At 40.3% G+C, this 21,384-nt stretch overlaps 1 protein-coding gene across 2 annotated transcripts in view; it reads right to left on the reverse strand.

Moving 5' to 3' along the window:
* Positions 1–584: 584 nt before the first annotated feature.
* Positions 585–21,384, reverse strand: part of kiaa1143 (KIAA1143 ortholog) — a 36,785-nt gene continuing 15,985 nt past the window's right edge. For both annotated transcript variants that reach the window (XM_062398420.1, XM_062398421.1), the window contains 2 exons: positions 4,053–4,206; positions 585–1,767 (listed from right to left, as the gene is read on the reverse strand). In XM_062398420.1, the coding sequence (XP_062254404.1) occupies positions 1,565–1,767; positions 4,053–4,206 (357 nt within the window). In that variant the 3' untranslated portion in view covers positions 585–1,564. The remainder of the gene's footprint in view (positions 1,768–4,052; positions 4,207–21,384) is intronic.

The raw sequence follows: 21,384 nt of genomic DNA on the forward strand, positions 1-21,384 counted from the left end.
ATATATTTCAAGCACTTATTTCTTTTAATTTAGATTATTATGGCTTACAGCTAATGAAAACAAAAAATTCAGTTTCTCCGAAAATTTGAATATCGTGAGAAAGTTCAATATTGTAGACTCACGATGTCCCACTCTGTTGTTTGAAATCCAGTGTGAAGTTTCCACAGTCGGTGATGATTTGGGGAGCCATGTCATCTGCTGGTGTTCGTCCACTGTGTGTATCAAGTCCAAAGTCAACGCAGCCATCTACAAGGACATTTTAGAGCACTTCATGTTTCCCTCAGCTGACAAGGTTTATGGATATGCTGATTTCATTTTCAAGCAGGACTTGGCACCTGCCCACATTCCCAAAAGTACTAATACCTGGTTTAATTAATACATAATTTATAACTTTATATTACTGGCACTATCACCAATCTCTGCACCTTAAAACCGCACGTAACTCTTCTACTGTATATATTGTTTTTTTTATATTGTTATATTGTTCGATATTGTTGTTTTTAATTTGTTTGTAAAGTGCACCAACCACACCAAGGCAATTTCCTGTATGTGCAAATATACATGGCAATAAAAAGAATTCTGACTCTGATTTGGGATGTATTCAAATGGAAATTATTGTTTACAAGTACAAATTATTATTATTTCATATTTAAAACATTACAGCCACAAACATTGGATATGCACAGCAGGAGATTATATTGCTCCGTCAGATCCACATGACAAGATGTCCTGTCACTTTACTCTCTCAAAGTCAAACACAGAAAAAACATCAAATGTTTGGACTCTACCAGAAGGTTGCCCAATTTAATGCTACATTTTTACCAAACATATAAAAGTGGATTTTTTTTAATTTCATTAAATATATTTAATTACCAGTTATCAACCAGGTAATCTACCAAGTGTCACCTGGTTCCCTCTTTTCAAATTATCCTGCATCATTTGAAAACAACTATGGAGAGACCCTACCAGATGGCAATATGTGGATGTCCGAGGGTCCCTGATTGCACCAAGTTCAGTTGGAAGAATCTTGCACAAAACTATATTCTCAAACAACAATAACATGACTGATTCAAAAACAAAGGGCAAGAAATTCTTCCTTATGTGAAATTGTTTACATTTAGTCATTTATGTCTCTGAAAGTTGCTCATAAAAACGACAACAGACACACCACACCAGTTGTTTTCCCAGTACTGAGAAATAGCTGCATACTGTGGATGAACTCCAGAGATGTCAACTCTGCTCTCGATGCTTTAAGTAAACAATACATTTTCACTTAAGTTGAGCCCGACCGATTTATCAGTGGACCAATACAAATTAGCCTTTCACATACTTATCAGTGTTTTACTGATTAATGCGGGAAAATGTTGCATTTATGATCACATTTGTCTTTTATCAAATTTATGGTGAAAATGTAAAACACAAAATCCATTTCTTTGTCATAAGAGTTGAAAAATGACATCTAGGAATGATACAGACATCTGTTTATATTCTGACATTGACCCCAAAAATCCTCATTGGTCAGGCCCTATACCTCCTTGACTAATCTGTTGTATTGACAAGTCTTTCAGTCCTCATCTTTCTCCTCATCCCCTCCAAATGAGAGAAGACTGTTATTCTTTACTTTCTTTCCAGGCTTCATCTCCTTCTCTCCCTCATCACTCTTTTTCTTCTTGTTGGAGCTGGCAGTGAGCCCCTGGAATTTGTCCGAGGACGAGCGCTTGGCTGGTTTCTTGAAAAATATTTTACCGCCGGGAGGAGGTCCATCGTCTGCAGAAAAGAAAAAGAGATTCATAACCCCAAAAAACTGTTCTCCATCTTTTCCAACCTCCTGACCCCGCCGTCTTATTTAATTACATGTCCATCAACTTCCTCTTCATCCCCTTCGCTTTCCTCTTTCACCCCCCTGTCTCCCAATCAAGTTCTTACCTTGGAAATCTCTGCCTGCCTAACCACCTGCCCATTAAACAGATCACATCTAACATTCTCCATTCTATAGCTCCCGATCTTATCAACTCTTCCCTGTCAACTGGCTGTTTCCCTTACTCTCTGAAGGAGGCAAGCGTAAACCCTTTCCTGAAGAAACCCACCCTCAACCCGTTCGAAGTAAACAACTAAAGACCTGTTTATTTTCTACCCTTTTTTTCAAAAGCAATCAAGCGTTCTATCTTTAATCAAGTCTCTGTATATACACTACCGTTCAAAAGTTTGGGGTCACCCAGACAATGTGTTTTCCATGAAATATTTATAATAATAATAATTGACAAGGTTAGAAATAATGATTTTTATTTGAAATATAAATGTTGTCATTCAAACTTTGATTTCGTCAAAGAATGCTCCATTTGCAGAAATTACAGCATTGTAGACCTTTGGCATTCTAGCTGTTCATTTGTTGAGGTAATCTGTAGAAACTTCCCCCCACGCTTCCTAAAGCACCTCCCATAAATTGGATTGGCTTGATGGGTACTTCTTGCGTACCATACGGTCAAGCTGCTCCCACAACAGCTCAATAGGGTTGAGATCTGGTGACTGCGCTGGCCACTCCATTACAGACAGCTTACCAGCTGCCTGCTTCTTCCCTAAATAGTTCTTGCATAATGTGGAGGTATGCTTTGGGTCATTGTCCTGTTGTAGAAGGAAATTGGCTCCAATCAAGCGCTGTCCACGGGGTATGGCATGGCGTTGCAAAATGGAGTGATAGCCTTCCTTATTTAAAATCACCTTTACCTTGTACAAATCTCCCACTTTACCAGCACCAAAGCAGCCACAGACCATCACATGACCTCCACCATGCTGGACAGATGGCGTCAGGACTCTTCCAGCATCTTTTCACCTGTTCTGCGTCTAACAAATGTTCTTCTGTTAGATCCAAACACCTCAAACTTTGATTTGTTTGTCCATAAAACTTTTTTCCAATCTTCCTTTGTCCAATATTTGTGTTCTTTTGCCCATATCAATCTTTTCTTTTTATTGGCCAGTCTCAGATATGGCTTTTTCTTTGCCACTCTGCCTAGAAGGCGAGCATCCCGTAGTCGCCTCATCACTGTAGACGTTGACACTGGTGTTTTGTGGGTACCATTTAAAGAAGCTGCCAGTTGAGGCCCTGTGAGTCATCTATTACTCAAACTAGAGACTCTAATATTGTCTTCTTGCTGAGTTTTGCACCGGGGCCTCCCACTTCTTTTTCCACTCTGGTTAAAGCCCGTTTGCGCTGTTCTCAGAAGGGAGTAGTTCACACCATTGTAGAAAATTTTCAGTTTCTTTGCAATTTCTCGCAGGGAATAGACCCACAAATGTGATGCTCCAGATACTCAACTAGCTCAAAGGAAGGCCAGTTTTATAGCTTCTCTCACCAGCTAAACAGTTTTCAGCTGTGCTCACATAACTGCACAAGGGTTTTCTAATCATCCATTAGTCTTCTTAGGCGATTAGCAAACACAATGTATCATTGGCGTGATAGTTGCTGGAAAGGGCCTCTATACACCTATGTAGACATTTCATTAAAAACCAGATGTTTCCACCTAGAATAGTCATTTACCACATTACCAATGTATAGAGTGTATTTCTGATTAATTTAATGTTATCTTCATTGAAAAAAAACAGTGCTTTTCTTTGAAAAATAAGGAAAATTCTAAGTGACCTAAACTTTTGAACACATACATATATATGAATACATATTGTTATGTTACAGACCATAGTACACAAGGAAGGTATTTCCACAATGGCAACTTTTGAGAATAGTTTGCAAGATGGTCAGAAACTATGCATCTATATAATGAGACTTTGTTCAGTCACAATAACATTGTACAATGCCGCTGCTTTTTCCTCTGTCTAAAGAAACATTATCATAACCTCCCACACTGTGTTCATGTTTGATGTTGTCAGGAACTCTCTTCATATGTAATGCAACACTGACCAGAACAGGTTTGAGTGGAGAAGGTAGTTTTTATTTTGGTTAAAACTTCTCCCCTTAAGTTTGGTCAGCAGTGATATAATAAAAGAAAATATAATCCGATTACATGATTTTTCATGTGCTCTTGCTCCTTCATTCTTACCCTTATCTGCACTACCACCACCAGTATGCATTTCAGCGTTGATCTTCTTCACCTCCTCTGCCGTCAGGTCTCCACCCTTAAGGACCACAACTTGAGGTAGCTCATCCTCTCGATCGCTCCCACTGTCATTATCCAGGACTGGCATCATGTCACGCTTAGAAGGGGAAATGGGAAAAGGGACATATACGTTTTTCTTAAACCATTTCTACCAGAAATCTCAGAAGTTTCTAGTTCATAGGAAAAACTACAATATATTATTACAAAGATGCTGGTTGCATAATAACTGTGGTCCTGATATGGTATTAAGTAGAAACAAATAATAAGAATCAGTGTAAATCAGTGTGTCATTTTTCTTTTCATATTCAATTATAAATTGAGATTTTTGAATCTAATACCAGAAAATTAATAACGGTTTTATTTTTCGTAGTTTAGATCTTTTCATTCAGATCAAAAATAGGAAAATTCTAAAGCGGGTCATGGGCCGAACTTGATTTGGATATTTAACTTTAACTGTACGAGATAAACTGAACATATACAAATATGCAGTGTGAGATTCACTCTCTAATTTGCGTCAACACAATGGTCGCAATTCAACCATTTGCTGATTTAATAATGGAATGGTTGGAAACTGGCAAGACGCATTCAGGAATTTCACCACACTGCAGCAGATGGTTATCCAGCAATGCTCTGAAATGAGTGTTAGAAGATTATGTGCTAAGCACGACTTTAGGCGAAAAGACATAACTGGAGTACACCTAACTGGAGCGGGCTGTGATCGGATCCATTGATGAGGTAAGTTTTGATTCACGTTTTAAAATGTCATTTCCTGCCTATCCTGGCTATATTTGGATTGACCGCAACAGGATTTTTTTCAAGCAAAAAAAATAATATTTAGGTTCACAAAATAACGTCTGAAGAAATGATCTGTGCGCCTTCACCAGACTAGTGTAAACTGTAAATTTACACACATTCACGCATATTGTCTTTCCAAAATAAAGCACGTCTGTGTTAATGGTAAATAAAGCAAAAGCAATATCCTATAACAAATACATCTATCCCAAAAAAATGTACACACATGAAACATTATTGTGGAGTCATTTACACTTAGATTTAATTATTAACTTAATAGTTAATGTATTTAAAGTTAAATAATATTTAAAACATATAGAAACAGTGATTCTCAACTTGTTGGTCGTGACCCGGACCCGTTTTCAATGGGTCGCAGGCTTTTGCCTGGGCAAAAAATAAAAGGTAAGAAATCCTGTGCTTTTATTTTGAAGAGAATTTTTTTATGCGCCAGAGTGACGTCTATTCACTCTTTAACAGTATATGTTAAGGAGTTTGAATAGGATAAGTTTTGTTAGTTGTCATAAATTCAGTGAGTATTCTAAGCTAAAGCTACATAATTTGGGTCTTTTTAAAACTACTTCTCAGTCGATACATTTTTATTTCACGTTTGAGTCTGTTAAAAAAGGCTAAAGTTACTGAATTGCTATGTAAGCTATATTACCTTGTGTCCATGAGATGCACTTTTGGGTTTTTAATTAAAATGCAGCTAATTGAGTGAAAAGGGAATATTTCCCTCTCTAGCATTGCCACCTGCTGGTCGTTTTGGCTCATCATTAAACTTTTTTTTGTGTGTTGGAAAACTGTGATATTCTGTAATATAGGGCTGCAACTAACGACTATTCTAATAGTCGATTAGTCATCGATTATTGAAACGATTAATCGACTAATCGGATTATGAATGGCACAAATTCTCAATTGTTCTTATTTAGCCAACAGCTTTTAAATTTAGCTTGGCGTTGTTAGAGGCATGTGTTGACTGAAAAAAAAGATAATCAAGATCGATACTAAAATGTATTTTAATAAACCTTGCTGCATATTAGTGTACTGCTGACACAAAAGCAAAGCCAAATCTAGTCTTTGTCCATTTTAAACCAAGGACAGGTAAAGTGATAATAGCAACAAAGAAAAATCAAATTTAAGTTTCCCTTTTTCCTGTGAACCAAGAACAGGCAAAGTGCTGATACTAAAAATATATTAAATTTCAAGTATTCTTTTTTCCTGTTAACAAAAAGGACAGGGAAAGTAGCAGCAATAAAAACGTACAAATTACAGTCTTCTTTGGACTAAATAATTGTAATTAAGAAAGACGTTTGTCAGGCACTAGTATAACATTACGCTTTTAAACTCGTAAAAAAAAATTTTGTGATGGATTCTAGAATCCTGCACACAGGTATATACCATAGACTGTATATATAGATGGACGGAGGGTCCGTGACGTCACCCATTGGTTTCTGCATAGTGAGAATGAGGCTAGTAGGAGGCGTTCCCCCGGCGCCATCTTGCCGGTGCTTACTCCTCCTCGGTCCTGGTTAACGAATCAATGGGCAAGAGGAGGAGCGCGAGTGAAGACTGACAGCCGAGCGATGCTCGCGCAGCTCAGCGTGTCCAGGTTAGCTCAGTGCTAAGGAGCTAGGCTACATGCTACCCGACGCTGCTAACCGGTTAGCGCTGTGCTGTAGCTGGTCGCGATCTTTACAAACTCACTAGAGGTAAGTAACCTTGAAACTACAACAACAAAACCTATGCTTTATCTATCATTATAATCATATGCTTACATGCCTCAAGTGGTTTTTAATGTTATTGTTATAAAAATTACCGTTTATTTAACACATCTAATGAAAAGATTGAAGCAAGTTAACTAGAGAGTTGTTTGTTTAGTTGTGACTTGATTTTAATAAGTTAATATCAGGACACTACATGTGTAAGTTGCATGTGATAGTAACTATGTTTCACAAATGTGCTGATACAGGCTGGTATATCCTACATTCCCACCTCGTTTATTTAGCCTTTTATGGGATTTTAGAGTGAATTGGACAGATTAGATATGATTAAAATCTCCACACCAGTGTTGTAAACAGTTCTCATTAATTATATAATTATTTTTCCACAGAGGGAAGTGGAGAGACTTTATGTGGACTGTTTAACAACTCTGTGGGAGATTATCACCTTGAATATTACAGATGAGGTAGAAATACATTTTATCTACTTGTACTATGTTTTATTTCTGTCAGTACATTACATTTCATTTGGCTGACACTTTGATCCAAACTTACTTACAATATGTGGTTCAACTATGAGGGTACAAACCCAGAGCCCAGTACATCGGTTCTGTCTGAAATCTGTGGTGCTGAACACAGAATAAACTGTAAGAACCAGTCTTTGCTGGAACATACACAACATAAGACATTATTTTATAATGAGTTTCTTCTTTTCATTAGATGAAGCACTGCAGCACCGGATCTGTCCTCAGCAGCAACATGATGGAGATCGGCAGCTTCAGGCTGGTCATCACGAGGACGACCTGCACAAGCTTCATCGGCCCAACACTTCACGTTTTCTCCCTCAACTAAAGATGGCCTGCAACTGTCTTGAGTTGGCAATCATTGCTATGTATCATGGATAATAGATTTAATTTCTATATTCATTATGGTTGGTTAAAAAAATTATTATCTTTTACAATCTGATTTGATACACTTTAGATGAAAACCCAGTGCTTTATTTTTCTAATTCCCCATAAGAGACAGAACACCGTCAGCACAGCTGAGTCCTTCAGGCTTGTCCGTCCCTAATAAAATGACAGGAGACATAAAAGAATGGCATTATTGTATAGGAAGTGTTACTTATGAACAAAGTTTCTGTCCAAACAATTCTGTGGATATTCAACTCTGTATTTGAATTAAACAGTGCACTACCAAGACAATGCAGTATGGAGTTCTTCCACATTATCTTTGCTTCGATTGTTTGTAAGGTATGAAAACAGGTCTGTACCTGGAGTCAGTGCATAGGTGATGAAACTTAGTGTTCAGTCTCGTTGGAGTCCTGTTCTGTCTCCTCATGTTGGACATCCACTGGTGCAGGCTGTCTGAGTCACCTGGAGGAAAACTCGAAAACACACCGATATGTGATACGCTGATTTTACAAAATTCATTGTATATAGAGTAGAAATGTACAGTACACAGTTTATGGTAAAATTGTAGTTGCTATGTAACAATCAAGTTGCTTGATTTCTCAGAAGTTATTAAAGCATTTCTGTTTACCCTTTTGTCATTGCTCAAGTGTTGTCTCTCAAGTGTTGACTGCAGAGGCTCGGAATCCAGTTCTGTCTCTTCATGTTGATCACCCACAGGTCTAGCCTTTCTGGATCACCAAGAGGAAAACTAAACGAATAAAAAAAATACGTAAAAAACAATATCTGTCAGGTTACCATCTTCATACTTATGTATATGCAAAAATAGAATGTCAATAACTTCAGTCTTTTTAGATATCCCAGTTCACATAATCCATCTGTTGCATTGCCTCTTTGTGTTATTATGGGCCTATTTGTTACACTTATACTTTAAGTTATTTCATATTCATATAGTAACTATTTCATGCCATATTCACGTTTCTAACACAAGTGAGATAGGTTTAATAGAGTTTGAAAGTGAACAATTAAGGAACACAAACTTAGTATTCACTGTAACCACAGATGACATCATCTAGTGAAACAAATATATATAAATATAATTACTATTATTATTATCAACTACCCTTGCCAGATGTATATAGCCTTAACATTAACAAATAGGGTTAGTCTCGATAATCAAACTCATGCTAAAAAGATAATATAACATCATTTAAGCTTTCATTCCTGTGACCAGGCTTACATATGTGCGCAGTAGTTTTATATGACGCACCAACATTGATCGCTGTAACTAATAATCCCCATGTCTACATTGAAACACTTCTCCACTATGTCTAAAGTACGCACCGGTTTACTGTGACTAGCATTCACGCTCCATAATGTAGCATGAGGACCGCATCGGGCTGTGCTGCTCAGAGAGGAACCTACAGGCTATGCGGTGAACACAAGCTTAAACAACATTAGCTTAATCTCGACATAAGCTAACGAGCCATGCATCGTGAGCAACATTACCTGCTAATCATTGCTACGCTTCTAATATATGAATTAAATAAAAATCGATTTTCACTCACCGGAAGAACTTGACAACAGAGCTGTGAGACTGTCTGTTAGTTTAATGAACTGCACAGCCAGCCATGGTTTGTGTCGAGTGAATCGACGGGGTTCCGCCGACATGAAGCTACGAGTGGACCGAGCAGCTTGCAGGTGGCTTGAGGGGAGCTAACGAGCGGCTAGTGACAAGGCTGTGGCTGCATCGGAGCCTGTGCCCAGGTGTCAATCAATAGACCACGCCCCTAATTATGCATAATTTTAAACCTCAATATCGCTTAAACAGGGGAGTTAGAAAAAAATTCACCCCCCTCAGAGTTGTCATGAATAAAGAACCTCGCGATTGAGACTAAAACCAAAGGTTGAACCATGCTGTAAACAGGTTTAATTCTGCTGTAAAGTTGGGCATTTTAACATTGGAGTCAATGGGACTTTCTGTTTCTTGGAGCCAGCCTCTAGTGGCCACCCAGTGAACTGCAGCTTTTTACACTTCCGTATCGGCCTCATCGCTCAGTCCAGGATGTTGCCTCTTGGTATATTAGTGTATGTAGCAAGCTAGCTAACAGGCTATCTTACCGCGGCGAGCACCCGTTACGATGTCAAACCTCCTCACATACGCGTGTCCAGCGTAAAGCGAGTCCAGCCCGCTCGTCCGGCCTGGCTGTACGCAGTTCCGACGAGTGGACCAGTGTATAGCGCGTGCTGTTCGTGCACGGCACGAACAGCCCGCGCTATGACGTAACCAACGAATCATCGACGAGTATATCCGTCGGCGACTATTTTTTTCATCGAATTTAGTCGACGACGTTGACCTATCGTTGCACCCCAACTGTACTATCTCAGGTTCAAAACTGCACCATCTTCTTATTAAATAAATCCGAGAAGTTGAAAATGTTCCTAGATTTTGGTTCGCGGCTTGTCATTAAGGGGATGGTGGGTCCCGAAGCCAGACCAGTTGAAAACCACTGATATGGAAAACAAAAATACTAGGTTTTGACTTAGTCTTGTTTTCTTAACAGACAGGCACATAATATTGCCGCAAATGAATAACTGGCTATCTGCCTTCAATTAGGGCTGCAACTAAAGATTATTCTGATGGACGATTAATCTATTGATTATTGAAACCATTAATTGGATTATCACACAAATTCTCAATTGCTCTAATTGAGCCAACAGCTTTTTAATTTAGCTGGAGGTTGGTTGCGGCATGTTATGACTGAAAATAAAGACAACTAGGGCTACGTTGTAGCACTGGCAGGCCCGAATAACCGCCCGTTGAAGCCTGTTGCAGTCGTTTGAGAGAGCGATCGATGACCAAGCTCAAGTCTCTGCATTGCATGCGTTTTGCGCACTGCGGCAAGGATAAACGCTTCACTTCCTGTCCATCCTTGCCTGCTAATTGCTCATTACAGTCCACGCTATCAATTTTAAATCAAACTGAAAATTTTATGTAAATCGAATGATAGTTGTAAAACAAAGCTTACTTCCTGTTGCCAATAGGTGGCGGCCATCACTATCATTACGCACAGACATATAGATCTGTTTAAGTAGGCGCTCTGATGTAGCGTGAGCAATTTTGAATCAATTGGACAATGTTACCAAAACATAATTTTCACACTGATCAGTAGGTCGCACTATGTCCCTTACCTAATATTTATATATGGAGCTGTTAAGATCACGGTTGTGATCATAAGTCAGTAGTTTGGAGCTGTTTGGATAATGCAGAGGAGATTAACAAAGTACTTCCTGTTTCATGGCGAATCAATAGGTGGCTCAATGACACTGAGGAAATATACACACATGTACAGCCTTGGCCAAAAGTTTTGAGAATGGCACAAATATTACTTTTCACAAAGTCTGCTGCCTCAGTTTTTATGATAGCTATTTACATATACTCCAGAATGTTTTGAAGAGTGATCAGATGAATTGCAAAGTCCCTCTTTGCCATGAAAATTAACTTTATCTCCAAAAAGCCATTTCCACTGCATTTCAGCCCTGCCACAAAAGGACCAGCTGACATCATGTCAGTGATTCTCTTGTTAACACAGGGGAGAGTGTTGACCAGAAAAGTCTGGATATCACTGTCATGTTGATTAAGACAGAATTGCAGATGGAAGCTTTAAACTGAGGGTGAAAGTGAATCATTGTTCTTCCTCTGTTAACCATGGTTACCTGCAAGGAAACACGTGCAGTCTTCATTCTTTTGCACTAAAAAGGGCTTCACAGGCAAGGATATTGCTGCAAGTAAGATTGCACCTAAATCTATCATTTTTCGGATCATCAAAAACTTTAAGGAGAGCGGTTCAATTGTTGTGAAGAAGGCGTCAGGGCGCCCAAGAAAGTCCAGCAAATGCAAGGACCATCTCCTAAAGTTGATCCAGCTGCGGGATCGGGGCACCACTTGTGCAGAGCTTGCTCAGGAATGGCAGCAGGCAGATGTGAGTGCATCTGCACGCACAGTGAGGCAAAGACTTTTGGAGGATGGTTTGCTGTCAAGAAGGGAGGCAAAGAACCCACCCACTTTTTAGACAGTCTATCGGTGTCCGGCAGCCATTTCATTCTTGCAAGCCTTGGAAACACTTGGATAAGCTAACTAGCAGCATGAATCGAATTCGACAACCGAGATGCTCAGTGGTCGGCTGCACAAATGTCTTCATGTGACTCCAGCTTCAGAAGACACAAGACTGAGATGGATTGAGTTCATATATGATTGCAATGTTCCTGCCACCACTTTGAATCAGACTGTTTTATCAACCTGGGCCAATATAACGCCGGATTCTCTAAAAAGGTTGTTATTGAAAGAGGGGTCGGTGCCATCTTTCCGTTGCAACACTGAAGACGAGGGAAATGTAGGCATTATTTTTTTATTATTCTGGTATTTGCTTCCTTTAGACATTTTGTGTGGAGGCTAGTGCCGTTAGCATGTTGTGCCCTGTGTGTGAGGGGGTGGGGGCTAGTATGTAGTGGTGGGGGATAGGTAGAGACTCTACAGGAGTTTTCATTAATCGAGGACGGCTGGCCAGTCTTAGCGAGAAGACGCGTCGGAGTCCACGGTGAACGGTGATCGCACAGCAGGTTTCGTGAGTGTTGTGCTAACAAGCATCCATAGATAATTTCAAGCTACAGCAGCTACTACGAGTCCCGTAGCAGCTACTACGAGTCCCGTAGCAGCTACTACGACACGGTAGTAGCTGCTATGAGCGTCGGTAGTAGCTGCTGTAGCTTGAAGTTATCTATGGATGCTTGTAGCAGCTGCTACGAGCTCCGGTTGTAGCTGCTGTAGCTTGAAGTTAGCTACGGATGTTTGTAGCAGCTGCTACAAGCTCCGGTTGTAGCTGCTGTAGCTTGAAGTTAGCTACGAATGCTTGTAGCAGCTGCTATGAGCTGCGGTTGTAGCTGCTGAAGCTTGAAGTTAGCTACGGATGCTTGTAGTAGCTGCTACAAACGTCGGCCGTAGGGAACTTCCAGCCCAGTGCTGCCGTGGGAAAAAAAACAGCGGCACAGTACTAACGGGAGGACACGCGAGCTACAGCTGCTGCTACGGGCGCTCGTTCAAGATACCGGAGTATGTTGTTGGCATAATGTGCGGGACTAGAACGAATATTCATTACCAGCCCTAGTTTGGGGAAATGTGTCCTTGTATCCTTGTATGCATGACAGTAGTACAAACATGAATAACACTGCTGCTTTTGGTGTTCAGGCAAGCACATCTGTTCACGGTGCTAGGCTACATCACATAGCATGCCAGAAGGACCCACCACAGATGAGCACACATGGAACGCAGCTTTCTATGAAAACACTGCGACCTCACTACAAAAGTACAGGTTGGTTTACCCTCAGTTACTTCGTCATGCCATTGATTGTGTCTCCATGTTAAAGTTGTAACAGCATCTCATTTTTTGTGACTCCATGGATACTGTGTCTGTTTTATCATAGGCACACGGAAAACTGTGCTGCACTGATGTCGGTGTTGGGACCTCAGCTGTAAGAGGCCTCACTTGGAGGAGGGAGAGGACAACCCAAGTTGTTCAAGTATGGACTTCGGAGAGCCACAGGATGCTACCTATGATCCTGATGACTCGATCACAGTCTTGACTGAGTCAGCAGATGTGACGTGAGTGACTCAATATTTAATCTAAACATTTCAATAATCAGATGGATTACCATCCTACACTCTTTTAGCTGTCGCAGCCTTTTGGTGAAATCTTTGTCTTTCTAATAGAATGGAATCTTCCAACCCTTTTCATAAGACACCCACATATATTGTCTATGAAAACTGCCTCCTGTAGCTGTTTGAGGTGTGTCCTGTGTGTCGGCAGGGGACAGATGTAACATATAAGAAGGGCGAGTGCACAGCAAAGCCGGTGAAAGCAGATGCAATCTTCCATGATTATCACAGGCTCTATTCAAAAGCCAAACAATGTACAAACAGTATGTGAAACATAAATAACATATCAATTAACTGCTGTCTTTAAATGGTCTTCAACATTTAAAGACCATTTATTTATCGTCTTCACGATAAATAGAATGATATAATTATAAAAAGAAAATAATAAATATAAAAAATTGCAAAATGTCCAACTTTTCCCCCCAATTTGTATTACAGATTACGTGGATAACCTGTTGGACTTCATCTTTCAAGAGGTTTTTCAGAACCCGGCCCCATTTGTGAATGAGGTGCTGAAGATCTCAAAACCTGACGATCTCTCGGCCAAGTATGAGAAACCTGACAAGCAGGAAGTTATACAGTCATATCTGTATTGCAGAAATGACTGATATCTCATGCATAAAAAAAAACAAAACTTACTGCTCTATTCTTCTTAGACATAAAGGCCAATAATATGCCCTATACATTCTGTAGTGAGAACACATTCAAACACAGGCTAATTAATCGAGGTAAAAACGTTATGTCCTACACCTCCATGAGAGGGGGGAGGGGTGAGAAGGGGGAGGGATGAGAGGGGTGAAAGGGGGTGGGGTAAGAGGGGGGCGGGGCCCTCAAAACGGGGTGGTCTGAGGAGGTCTGTTTTAGACAGAGTAAAAACGGTGCTGTTTTAAATGATCCTTGTGGTATTTTTACCAAAAAATGTTACAGACATTTCAATAAGACCCCAAGGAACCATATTAAATGAGGTGAAATGGGCATAATATGTCCCCTTTAAGGGAATGGACTGCTGAGGACTGGGGTAAAGTCATTTTCTCTGATGAATCCCCTTTCAGATTGTTTTGGGCATCTGGACGAAAGCTTATCCGGAAAAGAAAAGGTGAGCATTACCATCATTCCTGTGTCTTGCAAACAGCGAAGCATCCTGAGACCAATCATGTGTGGGGTTGCTTCTCAGCCAAGAGAGTGGGCTCACCGCCATGAATAAAGAATGGTACCAAAACTTCCTCCGAGAGCAACTTCTCTCAACCATCCAAGACTAACAATGCCTTTTCCAGCATGATGGAGCACCTTGCCATAAGGCAAAAGTGATAACTAAGTGGCTCAGGGAACAAAACATCAACATTTTGGGTCCATTGCCAGGAAACTCCCCAGACCTTAATCCCACTGAGGACTTGTGGTCAATCCTGAAGAGGCGGGAGGACAAACAAAAACCCACAAACTCCAAGCATTGATTATGCAAGAATGATCTGCCATCAGTCAGGAAGTGGCCCAAAAGTTAATTGACAGCATGCCAGGGAGAATTGTAGGTCTTGAAAAAGAAGGGTCAACACTGCAAATATTGATTCTTTGCATGAACTCAATGTTATTGTCAATACAATATTTTGACACTTAAGAAATGCCTGTAATTATACTTCAGTGTACCATAGTAACATCCTACAAAAAGATCTAAAAACACTGAAGCAAGAAAGTTTTCTGAAAACCAATACTTGTGTCATTCTCAAAACGTTTGGCCATGGCTGTAGTTTGAGGCAGATAGACCCATTAACACAGAAGTTACAGCGATTTCGTGTGTCATGGCGACCTGATGAACTTTGATGCCACGCAATTAATAATCCGCATGATGAAAAGTCACAGTAATCTTATGGCTACATTATCAAGGTCTTGAGACCTATTTGACACAGTTTGAAATGGTTTCGCAAAGTGGATGAGGAGGAACTTCGATTTGCGGCGTTACAGTACGCGTGCCGCGTCATTTCCTGTTTTCTTGCCGCTGGTGGAGGTCGCTCTCTGTACTAGCTCCTCTGCTAAACACAGCTGTTTCTCTGTATTACTATGGCTAAAATCACCGATCTGTAGTTAGTCACCCTTACATACCAACCCTTATTCTTTCGTGCTTAGTGATTCTGTGTTCTGTTTGAGCACACCCTCGTAGCTCTTTAGCAGCGATGTCCTCTCTCTCTCCCTGTTGCTCCACTGCTCTTTCTTGCTCCGAGTGTTTTATGTTTACTTACTCCTCTGCCTCCCTTAACAGTAGTGGTACTTGTTATAAATGTAGTGTGTTGGAAGCGATGGAGGCGAGGCTTAGCGACTTAGAAGCTCGGCTCCGCAGCTTAGAACCTCCGCTAGCTGTAGTTAGCCGGCTCCCGCTAGCAGCGGAGCCACCTAGCTTAGCACATAGCTTAGCCTTAACTAGCAGTCCCCTGACTTGTCCTGTGCAGCAGGGAGCCCAGGGTTGATGGGTGACGTTCCAGAGGGGGCATAGTGCTAGTCTTAAAGAGCCCATGATTAAAGAGCCACCAGTTCACGTTTCAAATAAATTCACTCCAATCAGCGACGCACCCGCTGATAAACAAACTCTGAGTATAGGCGACTCGGTTCTGAGAAACGTCAGGTTAGCGACACCAGCGACAATATTAATTGTTGTATTCCAGGAGCCAGAGCTGGCGACATAGAATCTAAACTGAAGTTGCTGTCTAAAGCTAAACGTAAATACAGTAAAATCATAATTCACGTCGCAGCAATGACTCCTGGCTTCGCATGTCGGAGGTCACTAAAGTGAATGTTAAGTCGGTTTGTGCCTTCCCAAAAATGATGTCGGACAACAGTAGTTTTCTCTGGCCCTCTACCTAACACAACAGGTGATGACACGTTTAGGCGCATGTTGTCTTTTAACCGCTGGCTGTCGAAGTGGTGTCCTGTAAATGGTGTGGGCTTTGTAGATAATTGGCAAACTTTTTGGAGAAAACCTGGTCTTGTTAGGAGAGACGGCGTTCATCCCACTTGGGATGGAGCAGCTCTCTTATCTAGCAATATCACTAAGTCTATAAAATGACAAACCAGAGTTGGGACAAGGAGGCAGAGCTGCCGTGCTAAACACTTCTCTGCCCTCTCTCTGGATCAGACACACAACCCCATAGAGATTGTGTCTGTCCACCATCCAATTAAATTATTGAAAATAAACAATAACAGAATGAGAACTCCACACAAAAATCTAATACAAATTAAAACAACGTCTGAAATAACACACACTACGACTTTTAAATGTGGGCTTTTGAACATTAGATCACTGTCAACTAAGGCTATTTTAGTTAATGAACTAGTCTCCAATTACAACAGATTTATTGTCCCTCACTGAGACGTGGCGGCATCCTGATGAATATGTCAGTCTTAAAGAATCTAATCCCCCCAGTCATATAAATTCACTGATCCCCAGAGAATTTGGGCGAGGAGGTGGAGTTGCTATTTTTAACTCCAGTCTATCAATTAATCCTAAACCTAAACTCAGCTATAACTCATTTGAATGTTTTGTTCTTAGTCTTCCATGCCAATCCAGGAAGCACCAACAGCCAATCATATTTGCTGTAGTTTGCCGTGCTCCGGGGGCTTATACCGAATTTTTTACGGAATTCCCTGAGTTTTTATCAAACCTAGTCTTAAAGACCAATACAATTATTGTTGGTGACTTTAATATTCATGTTGACAATAATAAAGATAGCCTTAGCGTAGCATTTATTTTGATACTAGACAAAATTGGTTTCAGTCAGTGTGTACACCTACTAGGGTTGGGCATAGTTAATCAACGATCGATTAATTGATCATTAAGAATTTCGTCGAGGAAATTATATTTTCACTAATTACACATTTGACCACGGGGGGCAGTGTTTGAAAAAAACGCTGCAGGCCTACTCAGTTACCTGCGACTGGATCGAGTTACCGTGTATTTCCATTTCCAAGTAAACATTAAGAGGTCATGGCGAAGTGTAGAGTGGGATCATTTTGAGTTAAAAAATGACTTGGCTCACTGCCAATACTGCAAAGCTATCCTCGAGACTGCGGGAGACGAGGAGCCTGCGTTGTCTGACACGGACGAGGGGAGCGCAAAAACCGGAGCCGCGGCCGGGCTAGCCAAGTTAGCACGGAGCTACCTGCATATCACAGGGACGTCAGTCCCCTCAGAGCAAGTTTTTTCGGCGGCTGGACTGACGGTCACCAGGCTTAGTCCGCGTCTGACCCCAGAGGATGTTACCATGCTCATCTTTCTCAACAGAAATCCGAAGGCTGGTGCTGAAGTTGTATGTGAGTTACTGGTTATTTTTAATGAAGCTTTCTCGACTCGGTGCCTTGTTTGATAGTTTCGAGTTACATTTGGCAAAACCTGACAGACCTAAGAATTATATTTTTGTGGTTAAGATATTGTTTAACATGATTGTTTTTTATATTATATTATTATTTTATTTCGGGGAGAAAAAAAACAAAAACGAGGGTCAGTTGTGTTTAGTAGCACGGGCTTCTAGCTGTCGGCTACGCTGCTTAAGATTACAGCAGCACATATTTTGTTCATTGTTATAAAGATCTCATTGAGGAAAAGCGCTTTGTTTTTTCTATTTTCACTGCATTTTAATATAGCCTATAAATAGTGATTTTTTTTAATATAAAACTATTATTGATTAATCGAAAATTCGTCATTAATTCTACCGACGATCGATGAAGACTTTTTAATCGAATGCCCATCCCTAATAGATACTTCATTAAAAAATTTCAGGCAAAGTGCTAATATAAAAACATTTATTAGGGCCCGAGCACCGAAATCGGTGATAGGCCCTATTGAATTTGTAAGGATTTTCAGCGCCCGAGCACCGAAATCGGTGGGAGGCCCTATTGAAATTGAAATGATTATTATTATTAGGGCCCGAGCACCGAAATCGGTGGGAGGCCCTATTGAAATTGAAATGATTATTATTAGGGCCCGAGCACCTCCGGTGGGAGGCCCTATTGAAATTGAAAGGATTATTCTGAGAATTTTTAAACATGCTCAAAAAGTTTAAAAGTTTGCAGTAAATTAGAAAGTGGTGTAAATATAGGTATTCTGGAGTATTTGGAAATGGGTGCGGCAAAATGGCTCAACAGCGCCACCTACGGAAAAGGCCCTCATTTAGCATTCACCGATCCTCACGAAAATGAAGACAGTTGTGTATCATGACCAGATGCACAAAAAAGCCTCAAGGACCATTGTGAAAAAAATCAACAGGAAGCCCGCCATTTTGGATTAAGTGGCCATTTTGGTCATATTCCATATTTTTACTTTGATGTACTTCTCGTAGAGTTTTCACCATATCAACCTAAAATTTTGCGAGTGTCATCACAAAAAAATTGAGATCAAAAGTTATTGAAAGATAAACTTTTCGTCATACCATCTGACCGTGGCATGGCGTCAAAGTTTGATGAAACGCCATCAAAACATGATTGATCAAGCCTTGATCAAACTATGGTCTTATGATGCCCTCTGGTGGCATAATATTGGCGCTACAGGTGTAATTCAATATTAAGTCACTAGAGAGCAGTGTAACACAATGAAATACAGACATGGTGTTTTCATTTTGTTTATCAATCTTATAAGCCTCACCACGGTCACACGGTATGATGAAAAGTTTAAATTTTGATAACTTTAGATCTTCATCTTGTTTTGTAGAGTCTCATCTAATTTTTAAGTTGATCTGATGAAAGCTCTCCGAGTAGTACATACAAATATAACACCTACCAAAAACAAGACATTTCCTGTTGCCACCAGGGGGCGCTGTGATTTTATGTCACGACTGCTGTGTTGATGTCTTCAGGTCGGGACGCTCGTGTTTTCATGGCGTTTCGTCACACTTTGATGCCACGCCACGTTCAGACGGTGTGTCTAAAAGTTAATTCTTTGATAACTTTAGATCATCTTGTTGTGATGACACTCGTCTAAATTTTTAGTTGATCTGATGCAAGCTGTACAAGAAGTATATCAAAGTAAAAAACATGTAATATGCCCAAAATGGCCACTAAATCAAAAAAGGCGGGCTTCCTGTTTAGCTTTTCATAATGCTCCTTGAGGCTTTTTTGTGCATCTGGTCATGATACACAACTGTCTTCGTTTTCATGAGGATCAGTGAATGCTAAATGAGGGGCTGTCCGTAAATGTGGGGAAGCTCTGTTGGTGGCGCTGTTGAGCCATTTTGGCACGCCCACTTCCAAATACCCCAGAATACTTAAATTTTCACGACTTTCTAACTTACTGCAAACTTTTAAAACTTTTTGAGCATGTTAAAGCCCTCAAAAAGCCAATTTATTAGGCCTGGAGAAAAAAAATAAAAATAATAATAATAATAACTAGGGCTACGTTGTAGCACTAACGGGCCCGAGCACAGGCAATTTCAAGTCTGTTGCGGTCGAGGAAGAGAGAGCGATTGATGAACAAGCGCATGTCTTTGCCTTGCGTGCGTTTTAAGCTGTGCAGCAAGAATAAACGCGTCACTTCCTGTAGCCAGCAGGTGGCGCTATGATTTTAAGTCATGGTGTCTTTGTAGATGTCATCAGGTCGCAAGTATTGTCTTACAGTTGGTTGGACCAAATATGTCCAAGATACAGTTGTTGTGATTGATGGCGTGTGATCAGACTTTGAAGCCACGCCAGGGTGAGACAGTATGACGAAAAGGGGATTTTTTTGATAACTTGATGTCATGTATTAAATCATGCTTGTGTTGGCAAGTGGTTGGGGGCAATCAGTTTCATTTGCAGATAGCACATTTTCGTCTGTAATAGACAAATGACAATAACTTCTAAAGCTGAATTTGTGTGACAAGCTGTATCATGTGATGTTTTTGGTCGTTCAATAAGTGCAGTGTTTTAAGCAGTGATGTATTACAGCAGTGTTGTTGCGCTCATATTCATTGTATCGCAGTGTTTGTGATGGTGAGTCCTATTGTTGTCAATAGATGTAACAACAAACAATGATTTCAGATGTTGGATTGTGAACATGTGACGCGTGATGCTGGTTGCATTTGCTTCAGTGGCGATTTTGCCCTGGAATTTCGGGTGTGGGAATTTTGTATGATATTATGTCACTATCAGAAAAATAGAAGTAGCTGATTATTATAAGCAGTAGGCCTATATAGACCAGTCAGATATACTATGGGCTGCATTTTGAGTGCCAGCAGGGAGCAAAAATCCAATGTTATTGACACTGCACATGTTTTAGAGTCGGCGCAACACAAAGATGTTGTCTATAATACAGCATTAAAGTAAAATGATTGCAACAAAGTGAAAAGATTAGACAGACACAAAGCTTCACATCAATGTCAACATCAATACTGTGAATAAAGACGTTTAGGAGACTTAGTGCTACTGGAAACAGCTGTTTGTAAAATGCAAATGTGACTTGCAAGTGGTGTGTCCATGTGAACAGTATAAGCTTGGGCAGTTGAGCCCAGAGTAGAGAGGGACAGAGCAGAGACGGATGGCAAGAGAGAGGCGTGTTTCATAGAGCAAGAACACAGATAGAAATGCATGAAAATCAAGTGACTTCAAATCAAGAGTATAATGCTTGTGAGGCAAGGTTATGCGAACAAACATTCATGGTACTTTGCATATAAAAGCAAATCAAATATATTAGTACACAAAGGACAGATGTAATGAACGTTCTGCACAACAGCGCCATCTACATGTGGAGTCCCTAATAAAGACATGTTGTTCAACTGTTTCACACCTATTGTTGACCTTACATGTAGTGTTGAATTACCTGTCAGTTAAATGCATTTATTGAGTCTAGCGAGATGGTTAGTTTGATGTAAGGAAATGTATTGGGATAATATATGAATAATCCACAAATAAGTAAGTAATTGTATGTTATGTTGGCAGTAGGTCTTGGAATTATGATTATTACACAGATGTGATGTGTTAATGTAGGCGCTCTTTTGTAGCGTGAGTAATTTTGCGGATAATTGTAAATGTTACCACAATGTAATGTTTACACTGAGTAATTGGCGGTGCTGTGAGTTGAACTGTAGTATGTTGATATGGATCTGTTCAGGTGATGATTATGATTAGAGACCAGTAGTTTGGAGGTTGTTGGATTAGGCACAGTGGAATAACAAATTATTTTTTGTTTTATT

This window comes from Platichthys flesus, chromosome 11 (assembly GCF_949316205.1).
Source record: "Platichthys flesus chromosome 11, fPlaFle2.1, whole genome shotgun sequence".
Classification (NCBI taxonomy): Eukaryota; Metazoa; Chordata; class Actinopteri; order Pleuronectiformes; family Pleuronectidae; genus Platichthys; species Platichthys flesus.